The sequence below is a fragment of the Lycium ferocissimum genome, chromosome 11 (assembly GCF_029784015.1).
Source record: "Lycium ferocissimum isolate CSIRO_LF1 chromosome 11, AGI_CSIRO_Lferr_CH_V1, whole genome shotgun sequence".
NCBI lineage: Eukaryota > Viridiplantae > Streptophyta > Magnoliopsida > Solanales > Solanaceae > Lycium > Lycium ferocissimum.
This window is the reverse complement of record NC_081352.1, coordinates 14,055,125-14,070,671: the sequence shown is the minus strand read 5'-3', so window position 1 is coordinate 14,070,671 and position 15,547 is coordinate 14,055,125. Positions and strand designations below refer to the sequence as shown.

General features: G+C 38.8%; 1 protein-coding gene, 7 non-coding genes and 4 pseudogenes across 8 annotated transcripts; all 12 read right to left on the bottom strand.

Annotated features, from left to right (window-relative positions):
* Nucleotides 1-6,480: 6,480 nt before the first annotated feature.
* LOC132038766 (5S ribosomal RNA) lies at nucleotides 6,481-6,599 on the bottom strand. Its single transcript, XR_009410247.1, has one exon. It is a non-coding gene; the product is annotated as a 5S ribosomal RNA (ribosomal RNA).
* Nucleotides 6,600-6,741: 142 nt separating this feature from the next.
* Nucleotides 6,742-6,860, bottom strand: LOC132038826 (5S ribosomal RNA). The gene has a single exon (XR_009410299.1). It is a non-coding gene; the product is annotated as a 5S ribosomal RNA (ribosomal RNA).
* Nucleotides 6,861-7,002: 142 nt separating this feature from the next.
* Nucleotides 7,003-7,120, bottom strand: LOC132038838 (5S ribosomal RNA). The gene has a single exon (XR_009410308.1). It is a non-coding gene; the product is annotated as a 5S ribosomal RNA (ribosomal RNA).
* A 143-nt stretch (nucleotides 7,121-7,263) lies between these two features.
* LOC132038828 (5S ribosomal RNA) lies at nucleotides 7,264-7,382 on the bottom strand. The gene has a single exon (XR_009410301.1). It is a non-coding gene; the product is annotated as a 5S ribosomal RNA (ribosomal RNA).
* Nucleotides 7,383-7,529: 147 nt separating this feature from the next.
* Nucleotides 7,530-7,648, bottom strand: LOC132038688 (5S ribosomal RNA; annotated as a pseudogene).
* A 140-nt stretch (nucleotides 7,649-7,788) lies between these two features.
* On the bottom strand, nucleotides 7,789-7,907 carry LOC132038708 (5S ribosomal RNA). Its single transcript, XR_009410197.1, has one exon. It is a non-coding gene; the product is annotated as a 5S ribosomal RNA (ribosomal RNA).
* Nucleotides 7,908-8,051: 144 nt separating this feature from the next.
* Nucleotides 8,052-8,179, bottom strand: LOC132038843 (5S ribosomal RNA; annotated as a pseudogene).
* Nucleotides 8,180-8,323: 144 nt separating this feature from the next.
* Nucleotides 8,324-8,442, bottom strand: LOC132038812 (5S ribosomal RNA). The gene has a single exon (XR_009410287.1). It is a non-coding gene; the product is annotated as a 5S ribosomal RNA (ribosomal RNA).
* Nucleotides 8,443-8,972: 530 nt separating this feature from the next.
* On the bottom strand, nucleotides 8,973-9,083 carry LOC132038693 (5S ribosomal RNA; annotated as a pseudogene).
* Nucleotides 9,084-9,233: 150 nt separating this feature from the next.
* On the bottom strand, nucleotides 9,234-9,352 carry LOC132038747 (5S ribosomal RNA). The gene has a single exon (XR_009410229.1). It is a non-coding gene; the product is annotated as a 5S ribosomal RNA (ribosomal RNA).
* Nucleotides 9,353-9,496: 144 nt separating this feature from the next.
* LOC132038692 (5S ribosomal RNA) lies at nucleotides 9,497-9,616 on the bottom strand (annotated as a pseudogene).
* A 2,664-nt stretch (nucleotides 9,617-12,280) lies between these two features.
* Nucleotides 12,281-14,447, bottom strand: LOC132037926 (scarecrow-like protein 3). Its single transcript, XM_059428582.1, has 2 exons — nucleotides 14,127-14,447; nucleotides 12,281-13,380 (listed from the first exon to the last, which is right to left on the bottom strand). The coding sequence occupies exons 1-2, from the start codon at nucleotides 14,445-14,447 to the stop codon at nucleotides 12,418-12,420; spliced, it is 1,284 nt and encodes a 427-aa protein (XP_059284565.1). The 3' UTR covers nucleotides 12,281-12,417.
* Nucleotides 14,448-15,547: the final 1,100 nt, after the last annotated feature.

The window sequence follows — 15,547 nt, the reverse complement described above, 5'->3', positions numbered from 1 at the left end:
AAAGTAATGCCTTGACTAAAAAAATAAAACACTTAAAACAATACCTTATAAAATAAAAGACTTAAACCTCAACATCACAAGATTCAAACAAACAAAACTTACTTCGGGGCACTTTACAACCCCTAAAACGACGATCCAAACGTTTAGGTAAACTTGATGTAATGAGCTAACATTATTGTCCGCAAAAAAAAAAAAAAAAAAAAAAAATCAAGTTCTATATAAAATATTAATATTTTGAAGTTTTGAAACATGACTAATCTTGCGTCAAAGTATGGAAAAAAACGTGAATTTGAGAGCTTTAAAATTGTATGGAAAAAAAAATAGCCTTTGCGCACTAATTTAGTGCGTAATAGGGCAAAACTGCAAAATTGCAGTTTGGTTCTATTGCGCACCAAATTAGTGCGCAAAGGTTACTTCGGTTACTTTTTTTTTTTAATGGGGTATTTTGGTGTCTTTTGACACTTTTTGCGTTAAAAAAATTGCGGACTCATGGAAAATGGTGTTGGCAAAGTGTTGGATGGTGGTAAGCCTCGTAACCTAGCGCAGAATTGAACGCGCCTCGTATAAATCCATCCCGCATGAACCTACCCCACATAATTTGCTATTTTTTTCAAAAAACTTTGATAAAGAGGTGGTATTTCCCTGATCTACTTAACAAAATCAAATTGACCCATGTTGTCAATGGATATTGTTGGTATCTTAATACATATTTGAGAAAATTGTCAAATGCCCCCTAACGTTTAGTCAGATTAATTATAACGCACCCCACCTTCACGGGTGACCTATTACTCTCCTGGACAATTTTAAAGTGAAATTAATACCTCTCTGGATGGTAAGATGGCACAAAGAGTGTAGTTCACTCTCTTCGAGAGAGTGAGAAGCAAATAAAAATGTTAAAAATAAAATAAAATATAAGCATTATTTAGTTTTTTTTTTTTCATTCTCTCTCTTCTTTTGTCATCTTATTCTTCACCGCCCACCACCCTCCACCGCCGCCAGTTAATTTTCTAAAAATTAACCCATTACTTCCCCCACCTTCTTTTACCCAAACCCAACTCCAAAACTTGCCCGCACACCGTCCTAATCTTAATACTATCCTCAATTTCCTCTCCTTCCCCACTATCATTTTCCTCATCATCCTCCATTAGAGGGTACCCCATCATCACTGGTAAAGCCCAGTCATTTCATTATTGGAGGAATTCTCTGTTATATCCAATTCAACATCCCCAAACACTTCCTTATACTTCAACATCCACAAATACATATACACCTAAAAAGTGAGCAAAGACAAAAAATATGACCAAAAAAAAAAAAAAAAAAGCAATCAAAGAAAAAGCAGACTTTCAGTACCTATTTGACAGAAATAGAAAAAAAAATCCATTTAGCCTTGTTTGTTGGTATTGTTGTCACGACCTAAATGTCCTATAGCCTCCCGCAGATAAATACGGAGCTCATTGTACCGATCCACGAGACTCTACTAGACACACTCTTGTATTAAAGACCGGGTAACCTAGGGCTCTGATACCAACTTGTCACGAACTATCGTTTTCATGAGTGATTTTATTGTTATAAAAGAAATAAAAGTGATTTTACTAGGTGTGTGTGTTTCTATGATGATCTTAGTAAACAGGCGGTAGCATATCGACAAATGTCATTATTGTTACGCCGACCACCAAGTCGTGAGGCTTTCTCGAGGGATGTTTTCTATTTGCTAGTCGGCTGAGGAAAAGGCAAACAGTATTTGGAGAAATAGACAAGGCATGATTTTCATCTTGATGAAGTGTAGAATAGGCTTTGTTTTTATCTCCTTTCCTATCAGCGAGTTCCGACCCTTTTGTTCGAAATTTCTTCGTTTGTACTGAACCACTTGTAGAATCAAATCCCGTTCCACAAGATCCGTGCTCTGAAACTTCAACACTTGGGTTGAACAAAAAAGGTTCAATCTTGTGAAACCGTTGAGTAGGAAAAACCTGGTAGCCCGCCCATTTATTAGGTATATATATATATTTGCCCGGTGATGTGGCATGTTTCCAAAAACCAGCATGGATGAAGTGGGCTAGATGCCCTAATTGCAAATTCTATGTTGAGCGTTTAGTAGACGTATTGATATGTCTCCGTCCTCCTTTTTTCTTCTTAATTTCGGATGCAGTGCTAAAGTTTTTCTAAATTGATCAGTTGATCAATTATTTATATACAATTAATTTTGGTGATGTATTGGAACTATTTTATGAATTGTGCTATATAAAAGCTCAATTTTGATCCGTGTGTTTAATGGATCTTTCTCCTGGAGATTCCAATATCACTTTCTAATAACTATGTCTCCCTAAAAAGATTCCCAAATTTTCTTATCAAAGAGAGCGAAACTATAAATTTTGGCTCTCCATATTGTAAAAACCTTTTTTTGTAGGGATGGAAAATGAGTCTGCAGCTTTTTTAACCCAAAAAGTGTCAAAAGGCACCAAAATACCCCACTAAAAAAAAGTGACCGAAGTAACCTTTGCGCACTAATTTACTGCGTAATATAGGTTCAATAAAATCCCGCCCAGCTTCATTTTCCAAGCTACTCTCCTTCACCTCCTCCATTTTCACTCTTTCAACATACTTTAACCCCCCCCCCCCCCCCCCCCCCCCCCCCAAAAAAAAAAATCATGTCTCAAAGCTCTAAAACATCAAACTTTTCTATAGAACCTGATGTTTGTGAATGTAGTCGTTATTGTATGCTAAAAACATCAAGGACCGAAGATAATTCGGGGCGTCGTTTTTGGCGTTGTAAAGTGCCCGAAGTAAGTGTTTTTACAAATTTTTAGGGTTTAATTTTTTTTCACATTATCTACATATTATATGTTTAAAACCTAATTTTCTTTTAATGTTTATAGGATTTGGGCGGTTGCAAACATTTTCGTTGGGAAGATAGCATTCCCTTGGAAAAAACGGTGGCGGCGAAGATTAAAAAGCCTCCTATTGATAGAGATACCGCAACTTCACGTATCTCAAGAGATACAGTGAAGTTTGACTTGTAATTTAAGCTTATGGAAGCTAAAGAAAAGATTGACCTTTTGGAGGTCTTGCTAAAAGAATCCGAAGAAAAAAAAAATTTAGGCTAACCTTAGAGACACTCAACAAGAGAAAAATGATTTGAAAGAAAAACTGAAATTTTGGAAGATTATTTGTGCTATCTTGTTGATGTTTATTATTTCTATGTATTTTATTTATTAAGTTTAATATCTCTATATATTTTGTTTTTCTATCTATTTTCTATTTATTTGTTATTTTTATGTACTTTGTTTTTACTAGTTGCACGTTTTCATTTATTATGTAATCCTCACCCTTTATGTACTTTTTTTTTTTTTTTGAAATTGTGAATTGTTGAACTTTTTATGTATTATTAACTCTAAGAAGATTATCTAAATTAATAATAGACTATAACAATCAAATAAAATTAAAAACATACTAAAAATATTCAAATTGGTGACTTCATCATAAACTAAAAATACAAATTAACCGCACGAGTCCTAAACTTGAATTACCCAAAATCTAAGAGAGTGAACCAAAATAACCCCTAATCATCATCAGAATAGAAGTCCTCAATATCGTCCTCAGAATAATATTTTGGGTTTCTTAAGACATATCTTTTTTCTGTAGATGTTAGTTCTCTACTTGTTGATGATGTTTGTTCTTCGGCCAACTTTAGCATGTAAAATCTACAACGTCTTGTTAGCATTCTGCTGTTTTATTTTCTAATCCTTTGAATGGCAATCTCACAAGTTTCTGGACCTACTCGAGGCACTGTTATTGAGTACCTTGTTGGGATTTGAGCGTTGAGATTTTTCAAGTCACGAACAAGACGTTCTGATTCGGCATGCCGATGTGCCCATTCTCGGCGTAACCCGCAAAAATATTCTCGTCGATCTGAATATTTCACGCTGCAAAAATCATCATTTCGCTAAGAAGGTGGGGTTTCATATCGTCTAGTTTGAAATCATTGTTATTAAGAAAACTTGATTCACTGGAATAGCTGCTATGATTTGAACTATCATCACCACTGCTATTTGAATCCTTTGGAAGGAATAAAGACCAATCTACATTTCTACTACTCGACATTGAAAATGTTGTAGTCTAATAACAAATGAAAGACTACTTATATAGATGGAAAGCCCCAAGTACCGTCGGGGGTGGTCATTATGATCCTAACTACTTACTTTATTATATATATATAAAAAAAAAATCTTCATCGGACATCTCACAGTCTGAATCCTACTTAGATTTGAATCTTACATAACTATGTTGACCATATTCTACCCTTAGGCAACGTATTTTCATCCGATTGTTCTCTTCACGAAAATGGTTAAGAGCAAAATTCAACTCTTGTGCAGTGTCACGAGGCATTGACATAGCACCTTTTTTTGGGCGTTTAAGACCTAATGACCTCAAGTTTTATTGAAGTGTTGCAGCCTCCCTGACACACCAATCCCACTCCTCTCTCATTGTGTTATTGTATTGTCGATTGAATCTGTTGTTCGGGTTATTGGAGTATTTAAAATCATCATCTAGTTCCCATGTCCTACCCATTGCTTCAAATATGTCTTGTGGGGTAAAACATATAATAGAACCAATATCAGCAAATTGGGTATAGAATGACATGATAACTCGTTTTAATGTGAATGCTAGTTGTTCATCAATCATGTTATATACTACTCTTTATGACACTAACTTGTATTGCGCAACATTTAAATACGCAATATATCAGCCATAGATGACACATTATTTGACCGCTTGATGTGACAACACAATGCTGCACTATTTATCCGCTTTTTATGACACTAACTTGTATTGCACAACATTTAAATGCGCAATATATGAGACATAGATGACACACTATGCTTGTCCGCTTTCTATGACACACTATGCTTGATGTGACGACACAATGCTATATTATTTGACCGCTTTTTATGACACTAACTTGTATTGTGAAACATTTAAATGCGCTATATATGAGTCATAGATGACAGTTGTTACGCCCTATTTTGAATGGGTCCAAGATAGTTTGCAACTTCTCGGTTCTTCTAAATGGTTTAAAAAGGGTTAGAGTCGCCACTTCATTTTTAAGGAAAAAAATAGGAAATCTATATGGATTTGTGTGTCTACTCCATTTTTAGTCCACGAAACCAGTGAGATTCTAGATAAGGGTTTTATTTACCCCGAGGGGAAGGTATTAAGCATCCCTCAGAGCCCGTTCGAAGACAGTCCTTAAACTTAGTTTAACTGAACACTAAAGGGGGGTTGTCTATCTGTTTATCTTTATTATTACATGTTTTCAAAATGTTTTGACTTCGTGAAAAGCTACACTAGGTGATAATATACTAAGTATATACAGTGTATAAAAAATGTATTTATATCAAGTATCAAGTATTTATAAAGAATGTATATTAAAAAAGAATATATAAAAGAGTATAAAAAAATATACCTCGTAAGTATAAAAGTGTATCTGTTAGTATAAAGAGTGTATATATGTTAGTGTAAAGAATGCATACAACTATGTAAAGAATGCGTAAAAAAATGCAAGAGTATGTAAAATAAATATATCAAGTATATAAAGAATGTATGTCTATGTATATAAAAGACTGTATTTCAAATATAAAAGAGTGTATATCAATAAAAAAAAATGTATAAAAAATTGTATAACTGGATATATCAGTTCATAAAGAATGTAAAAAGACTTTAAGAATACTCATTGGTGTAGAGATCTTATATAACAAAAGAATTCAAAAAAAGGTGAAGTCGATTTGACTTGTTTCAACCGTTTCGTAAAAAGAGTGTTTGTTTAATGAATACCCTATCAAAAGAATAAGGAACAAAAGAATTGTAAAAAAATATTGGTAAAAAATAAGTATAAGGAATTGTGGATAAAATATGAGGGAAAATGTGTAATGCCTTCAAAGAATAAAAGATTTGTAAATGGAAGACTTAATATTTACCTAGCGTCAAAATGTGGATTTAACTTAACTAAAATGTGTATTAGTGCATACGAAACAATATAAAATGTGTGTTGCATTAAAAGTGTATAAATAATATAAAATAAAGGATGACCTAGTATTTTCGCCTAAACGCCAAAAGTGTGAATTTAATTAGCAAAGTATTTATATCGAGTCAATCTAATCAATTTATAAAAGTGTAGACGGCCTAAGTCTTGCCAAAAGCGAATAACGAACTTTAAATTAAACATATAAGCGACAAGTAATTAAATATCCCCGCCCAACATTAAAGTGAAGTTTTCACTACTTCGAGTTTATGTTTTGTACAATTTTAAATAACGTGCGAAAGTAAATACAAACAAGGATTCGATGAAGTCTTCGGGTTCCCCCCCCCCCCCCCCCCCCCCCGCCTCTACGCCCACGCTTAACTAACTGCCTGTCCTTTTCACATCTCGGCCCGGACGTTATTTTTACAAAAAAAAAAATATAATTAAAAGCGACAAAAAGAGGGATGCAACACGAGGACTTCCCGGGGGGTCACCCATCCTAGTACTACTCTCACCCAAGCACGCTTAACTTCGGAGTTCTGATGGGATCCGGTGTGTTAGTGCTGGTATGATCGCATCCGTCATTCCTACCGCTCAATTCTATTAAACCCTTTCCTCCCCCCCCCCCCCCACGCCCACGCTTAACTAAAAGCCTGTCCTTTTCACATCTCGGCCCGGACGTTATTTTTGCAAAAAATATATAATTAAAAGCGACAAAAGGAGGGATGCAACACGAGGACTTCCCAGGGGGTCACCCATCCTAGTACTACTCTCACCCAAGCACGCTTAACTTCAGAGTTCTGATGGGATCCGGTGTGTTAGTGCTGGTATGATCGCATCCGTCATTCCTAGCGCTCTAAATTCTATTAAACCCTTTCCTCCCCCCGCCTCCACGCCCACGCTTAACTAAAAGCCTGTCCTTTTCACATCTCGACCCGAACGTTATTTTTGCAAAAAATATATAATTAAAAGCGACAAAATGAGGGATGTAACACGAAGACTTCCCAGGAGTCACCCATCCTAGTACTACTCTCGCCCAAGCACGCTTAACTTCGGAGTTCTGATGGGATCCAGTGCGTTAGAGCGGGTATGATCGCATCCGTCATTCCTAGCGCTCTGAATTCGATTAAACCCTTTCCTCTCCCACGCCTCCACTCCCACGCTTACCTAAAAGTGGGTACTTTTCACATCTCGGCCCGGATGTTATTTTTGCAAAAAATATATAATTAAAAGAGACAAAAGGAGGGATGCAACACGAGGACTTCCCAGGGGATCACCCATCCGAGTACTACTCTCGCCCAAGCACGCTTAACTTCAGAGTTCTGATGGGATCCGGTGCGTTAGTGCTGGTATGATCGCATCCGTCATTCGTAGCGCTCTAAATTCTATTAAACCCTTTCCTCCCCCTTCCCCCCCTCCACGCCCACGCTTAACTAAAAGCCTGCCCTTTTCACATTTCGGCCCGGACGTTATTTTTGCAAAAAATATATAATTAAAAGCGACAAAAGGAGGGATGCAGCACGAGGACTTCCCAGGGGGTCACCACCCATCCTAGTACTACTCTCGCCCAAGCACGCTTAACTTCAGAGTTCTGATGGGATCCGGTGTGTTAATGGTATGATCGCATCGTCATTCCTAGCGCTCTAAATTCTATTAAACCCTTTCCTCCCCCGCCTCCACGCCCACGCTTAACTAAAAGCCTGTCCTTTTCACATCTCGGCCCGGACGTTATTTTTGCAAAAAATATATAATTAAAAGCGACAAAAGGAGGGATGCAACACGAGGACTTCCCAGGGGGTCACCCATCCTAGTACTACTCTCGCCCAAGCACGCTTAACTTCGGAGTTCTGATGGGATCCGGTGCGTTAGTGCTGGTATGATCGCATCCGTCATTCCTAGCGCTCTAAATTCTATTAAACCCTTTCCTCCCCCCCGCCTCCACACCCACGCTTAACTAAAAGCCTGTCCTTTTCACATCTCGGCCCGGACGTTATTTTTGCAAAAAAATATATAATTAAAAGCGACAAAAGGAGGGATGCAACACGAGGACTTCGGGAGGGGGGGGGGGGGTCAACCATCCTAGTACTACTCTCGCCCAAGCACGCTTAACTTCGAATTTCGTATGGGATCCGGTGCGTTAGTGCTGGTATGATCGCATCCGTCATTCCTAGCGCTCTAAATTCTATTAAACCCTTTCCTCCCCGCAACCTCCACGCCCACGCTTAACTAAAAGCCTGTCCTTTTCACATCTCGGCCCGGACGTTATTTTTGTAAAAAAATATATAATTAAAAGCGACAAAAGGAGGGATGCAACACGAGGACTTCCCAGGGGGTCACCCATCCTAGTACTACTCTCGCCCAAGCACGCTTAACTTCGGAGTTCTGATGGGATCCGGTGCATTAGTGCTGGTATGATCTCATCCGTCATTCCTAGCGCTCAAAATTCTATTAAACCCTTTCCTCCCCCGTGCCTCCACACCCACGCTTAACTAAAAGCCTGTCCTTTTCACATCTCGGCCCGGACGTTATTTTTGCAAAAAATATATAATCAAAAGCGACAAAAGGAGGGATGCAACACGAGGACTTCCCTGGGGGTCACCCATCCTAGTACGGCTCTCTCCCAAGCACGCTTAACTTCGGAGTTCTTATAGGATCTGGTGCGTTATGCGGTATAGTGCGTAAATTCTATTAAATCGCATCCGTCGCCTCCACTAGCTTAACTAAAAGCTTGTTCTTTTCACATCTCTGCAAAAAATATATAATTACAAAAGGGAGGGATAAATGGGGGATCCCCCCCCCCCCCCCCCCCCGTGCGAATATGATCGCATCCGCATTCCTAGCGCTCTAAATTTTATTAAACCTTTCCTCCCCCCCCCCTTGTTCTTTTCACATCTCTTGGACCATCGGACGTTATTTTTACAATAAAAATATATAATTAAAAGCGACCAAAGGAGGGATGCAACACGAGGACTTCCCAGGGGGTCACCCATCCAGTACTACTCGCAAGCACGCTTAACCGAGTTCTGATGGGATCCGGTGCGTTAGTGCTGGTATGATCGCATCCGTCATTCCTAGCACTCTAAATTCTATTAAACCCTTTCCTCCCCCCCTCACCCCGCCTCTAAGCCTACGCTTAACTAAAAGCCTGTTCTTTTAACATCTCGGCCCGGACGTTATTTTTGCAAATAATATATAGTTAAAAGCGACAAAAGGGGGGATGCAATACGAGGACTTCCCAGGGGGTCACCCATCCTAGTACTACTCTCACCCAAGCACGCTTAACTTCGGAGTTCTGATGGGATCCGGTGTGTTAGTGCTGGTATGATCGCATCCGTCATTCGTAGTGCTCTAAATTCTATTAAACCCTTTCCTCCCCCCCGCCTTCACGCCCACGCTTAACTAAAAGCCTGTCCTTTTCACATCTCGACCCGGACGTTATTTTTGCAAAAAAATATAGAATTAAAAGCGACAAAACGAGGGATGCAACACGAAGACTTCCCAGGGGGTCACCCATCCTAGTACTACTCTCTCCCAAGCACGCTTAACTTCCGTGAGTCTGGCGGGGATCCGTGCGTTAGAGCGGGTATGATCGCATCCGTCATTCCTAGTGCTCTAAATTCGATTAAACCCTTTCTTCTCCCACGCCTCCACTCCCACGCTTCCCAAGTCATTTATTCGATATTCCCGTTCCTCCAAAGGACTTTAACTGAAGCTACATCTTTATTACTCAATCTTCGAACTTGTCTATCTAGTCTAGAACCAGGAACCACTTCATATTATAGTTGTTCGATGACCTGAACATCATCTGCTGGTACAATTCTGGAAGAATCTCTAATACACTTACGTAGTTGATACATGGAAGACCGAATGGATTGCTTCTAGGTCTGAAGGTAGATCTAACTCATAGGCCACTTGGCCTACTCTACATACGATCCTGTAAGGCCCAATATACCGAGGCCTAAGATTACCCTTCTTACCAAATCTCATAACGCCTTTCATATGGGATACATTTAGGAATACCTAATCACCAACTTGGAATTCTAAGTTTCATTGGCGATTATCTGCATAAGACTTCTGATGACTCTAAGATGCCAATAATCGATCCTGAATAAGCTTGACCCTCTCCACCGCTTCCTGGATCAAATCTGGCCCAACTAACTTAGTTTCCCCCACTTCGAACCATCCAATAGGTGACCTTCATTTTTGCCCATATAAAACCTCATATGGGGCCATCTAGATATTAGAATGATAGCTATTATTAGACGCGAACTTAATAAGCGGCAAATGACCATCCCAGCTACCTCTGAAGTCTATTACACATGCTCGTAGCATATCCTCAAGGCTCTGAATAGTACGCTTAACCTGCCCGTTTATCTGGGGATGAAATGCGATGCTAAGACTTACCTGAGTCCCCAAACCCTTCTGACAAGACTTCCAAAAATTAGCTATAAACTGCGCACCCTATCGGAGATGATAGATATCGGAACACCATGAAGTTGGACTATCTGCTTAATGTAAAGCTTCGCATAAACCTCGGCTGAGTAAATAGTCCTGACAGGCAGAAAATGGGCTGATTTCGTAAGTCTATCAACAATCACTCATATGGAATCAAACTTACGCTGAGAACGGGGAAAGCCTATAATGAAATCGATATTAATTGCTTCCCCCTTCCAAGTCAGAATCTCAATAGCCTGCAATAATCCACTGGGTTTCTGCTGCTCGACCTTCACCTGCTGGCAGTTAGGACATTAGGCTATGAAATCTGCTATGTCTTTAATATCATGATACATCTTCGTTGTCCCCAGATGAATAGAGTAGTGAGATTAATGAGCCTTTCCTATAATCTGACGACGTAATCCCGTAACATCAAGAACACACAGTCTGCCTCGATACCTGAGAACTCCGTCTGCAGAAATCTCAAAGGGTGACTTCTTCTTCATAGGGGATGTGTTTCTATAATGAGCTAACATAGGATCCTCGTACTGGCGCTCCTTAACCTTAGCTACTAAATATGAGACTGCCGAATCCTGAATAGTAACTCCTGTATCGCCCGAGTCCAATAATCGAACTCTTAGGCTAGCTAACTGCTGAAGCTCACGAACAAAATCCCTTTTCTCTGGCTGCACATCAGATAAGCTACCTATGGATTTGCGGCTAAGGGCATCGTCTATGTTACACCTCGAAAATTTCCCGTTAACGTACAGTGAATAGACTAACAAAGGGCGCGACGTATATGATGTTTTGATAAGTAAGAAATAACATTTGATGACTCTAAATAGGATTTCAAAGACATTCGAGGTAAGAGAAGACAGTTTGCCAAGAGAAGGCAAGGCATACGATAGATATCGAAAAGGAAATTACGAGTAACAAGTTAACGGTGACTTAATGATGTTTTGGAAAAGAGTCATAACGTCCCTTAGATTGTTAATGAAGTGTGCTAAACAAGTGTTAAGAAGGTTCCATAAGGATGGAGGTCAAACGAAGTGACGAGAGCAAGACTGTGTGAAAAAGATGGGTTATACGGACGATTATACGGTCCGTATAATGGTCCGCAGTAATCGTCACAGTTGAAGGTCCTCGCGACGGGATTATACGGTCACTTATACGGACCGTATAAAATTATACGGACCTTATAATGTGCCATATAATGGTAACGATGTAGATGTTGGAGGGGTGATTTCACGGTCACTTATACGGACCGTATAATTTTATACGGACCGTATAATTTTATACGGACCGTATAAGTGTCCGTATATTTTCCCGACGGATCAGATTTTAAGTTATTAAAAAGGGGACCAAGTTCATTAATTCATTTCATTTTCACACCCCTTCTCTCTAGAACCCTCTCCACTCTTCATCCACAAGAGCCCAAGAGAAACCTATGATCAACTTCATCAAGCCAACAAATCAAGTGTAAGAAACTCATTGAAGTTCATCTAATCCAAGAAATTCCAATGGAAGTGAACTAGGGTTTTGGTGCAAGAAGAGTATTTCCACTCAAGGCTTATTCCTACACTATCTAAGGTAAGTTTTACGGTATTTTCATGTTGTTTAAGGTATTGAGAAGTTGAAACACTTGGATTGTAAAAGAATATAGAAAATGAGTCATGAATGTGGGAATAGTGTCATTTTTGAGTAGTAGTTTGGAATGAGTCAAGATACAAACATTTTCTGCCCCATGCCTGAAAAATTCACGAAGCTAAAGATTCATAAGAAGAACGAGAATAAATATTGATGATCGGTGAAACAATTACATAAATCTTGAGGAATTATGCGTTTCTTAATTCTTGATTTTGTTTCCTCAAAGAATATATATTGATGTGCTTTTAGTAGTTGCATCAACATTTCTACTCCAATTATAACAAAAAAATTCACAAAATTGAAATAAACAAATTTAGCTAAAATATAGCAGTCCATGCTGAAACAGAATATATTGGTCTATCATGCCAACATATCATCAAACTTCCTCTCTGAGTAATAATCTTGTAACCATCTGCACCATAAGTCTCCGCCAATCTCTTGGCATCTTCCATGATGTCATACCATAATCGCACCGGCCTAAATCCTCCACTTGTCAATCTCACAATCCATTTACCAAATCTTTCATGCCTTTCCTCTCTCTCCAAACCTTCACATGCCACTATATTTTCTATTTCTTTCCCCAACATTTGTTCCACTGCTACCCTCTCTTCATATAATGAATAAGACCTTCCTAATGTGGTATCAATTGAATCAAATAACGCACTATAATAATTTAATCCTTCCACAAATCTATCCACTAATTTGCTTAAATTATGGTCAGCTTCTTGTTCCCCTAGGATCAACAATTTTGGTGAAAATGAATGTAACATTGCTAGAAATTCACTCATTCTTTTGCAATCCTTTAAACTATTCTTGTTCTTGTTTAGCCCAAAATGTGAATTAATACGATCGTCCTCGGCCAATAAGACGTGGAGATTTAGTACTGATACAATTGCTAATGACTCACCTTGTTTTACCTTGATCATATCTATGGACAAATCTCTTAGACTAACATTCACAAGGTTGAATTGAAAGGGTATGTCTAAAGTTTCAGCTTCTTTTTTAACGCTCATAGACATTTCCTCTAACATGGACTTGTTATTGTTCACACAAGTGATTGTCAAATGGGGAGGTCCATTTGGTGAATTAGCAACATTTTTTAGGAAAGGCACCCACAATTTTGGGTCTCCATAGCCCAAATCGACAATATGGATCATACGTTCCTCGGACATGCCTTGGATCAAGACCTTGTTAATAACAGCATATGCAAAGCCCATATACGGGAAGGCTTTAGCAAAGATGATCCGAGGCCGATCAAGATCCACAATAGAACTAGGTACCTACAATAAAAAATATTTTTAGAAATAATTATTTTGTGACAATGAGTTACTCCTTCCGTTCCATTTTATATATATGCAAGTTCGAAGTATAAGGATCGAACAACTTAATTTCCGATTTGGGTATGGACATAAATTCTTTATATTCATTAATAAAAATAAAATTTACATATTTAGAAGCTATAGAAAAAGTACATTTATAACTCATCGTATTTAGTAATTCAAAGCGTGTAAGAAATTTAAGAAATCACGGTGAAAGAAAAATCTATTTGATTCGCAAAATAGTACTAATATACTAGTGCTATCACGATTTTTTTTAAAAAAATTTTAAAAAAAAAGTGGAATTAGCTATACAAACTTGTTGCTAAATCAGTCATAGCTAACAATGGTTTTGTATAAGTTTTCAGTAAATAAGCATAGTGACGAATTTTGCAGTTTAGCTATAGAATTTGTCCATTGCTAATTTTTATTTGTTTTAGTCAGAGGCGTATCTAGCCTACCAGGAAGGGGTTCAACTGAACCCCAAACTTTCGACACGGAACCTAAATTTATGTGTAAAAAATTATTAAAATTGCAATAAATAGTAGATATGAACCCCTAACTTTAAAAATATTATGGATTCAATGCTAAAAATCTTAAGATTGAACCCATAAAATTTAAATCCTGGATCCGCCTCTGGTTTTAGTAGTGTATATAATGGAACAAAGGGAGTAATTACCGATAATTTACTCTTTTAACTCAAATATTACCGGTCCTTGATGATTTAAGGCCTTGTAGAGGCCAGGCCAGCGCTTGACAAGGCGTATGGCTAGGGACGAGGCAAACCAGGCGGCTAGACGCTGCATGAAGTCACCATTGATCGACGCAAGTTGGAGAATCTGGGATAAACACGCATCGGCATGGTGGATATTACCAGAGGAAGCATGGTTAGCACAAGTAAGCAAGAGTTGGATTAGTTTGACTCCTCGTTCTTCAGTCGTAGTGGTACTGCTGATGGTGGTGGTGGTAGACGATAAAGTGAGGGACAACGTAACGTCTGGCTTTACTACTGCTGGGGATGAAAAATTCATGATGAATTTGCTACAATGTAACCAGTGTTTAATTAGAAGAGTTTTAGCGGAGATGAGGGTGATATATAATTTAAAAGGATATATGCATGTCACTTTCAATTAATAATAGGAACAAGTGAGTAGGGACATACTAGCTTTTGGACTCATAGAACGGAGTCAAATGGTGCAGTACAAGAATGATATACGCAACGAGTAGTTCTCAACAGCTTTTAGCTGTATATTTCTCTTTTTGGAATCTCCGCGGCCGAAAGCTCAAATACAAATAAGGACAATTAGAGCATTTATTCTAATTATCATGAAATCAAATTATAAAACAACTTTAAAGGGCGATAGGGTTCAGCGACGAGGTCCCGGTGGAATTTTGGAAGAGCGCAGACAAGGCAGGTTTTGAGTGATTGACTGGGTTGTTTAATGTCATTTATAAGATGGCGAAAATGCCCACAGAATGGAGGTGGAGTACAATGATTCCTTTGTACAGGAACAAGAGGGACATTCAGAGTTGCAACAATTATAGGGGTATCAAGCTGCTAAGCCACACTATGAAAGTTTGGCAGAGGGTGGTGGAGATAAGGGTGAGGAGAGGCGTGTCTATTTTCGAGAACCAATTCGGACTCATGCTTGGGCGCTCGACTACAGAAGTCATTCACCTTGTAAGGAGACTGGTGGAGCAGTATAGGGAGAGGAAGAGGGATCTATATATGGTATTCATCGACCTAGAAAAAGCATACGACAAAGTCCAAAGGGAGGTTCTATGGAGATGCTTGGAGGCTAGAGGTGTAGCTGTGGCGTACACTAGGGTGATCAAGGACATGTATGATGGAACCAAGACCAAGGTAAGGACTGTGGGAGGAGACTCGGAGCACTTCCCAGTGGTGATGGAGTTACACCAGGGAACAACTCTTAGCCCGTTTTTATTTGCCTGGGTAATAGATGGTTTGACATGTCAAATCCAAGGTGAGGTGCCATGGTGTATGTTATTCGCTGACGATATAGTTCTGATTGACGAGACTCGCAGTGGAGTTAACGCTAAGTTGGAGGTTTGGAGACAAACTCTAGAGTCTAAAGGGTTCAGGTTGAGTAGGAACAAGACAGAATACTTG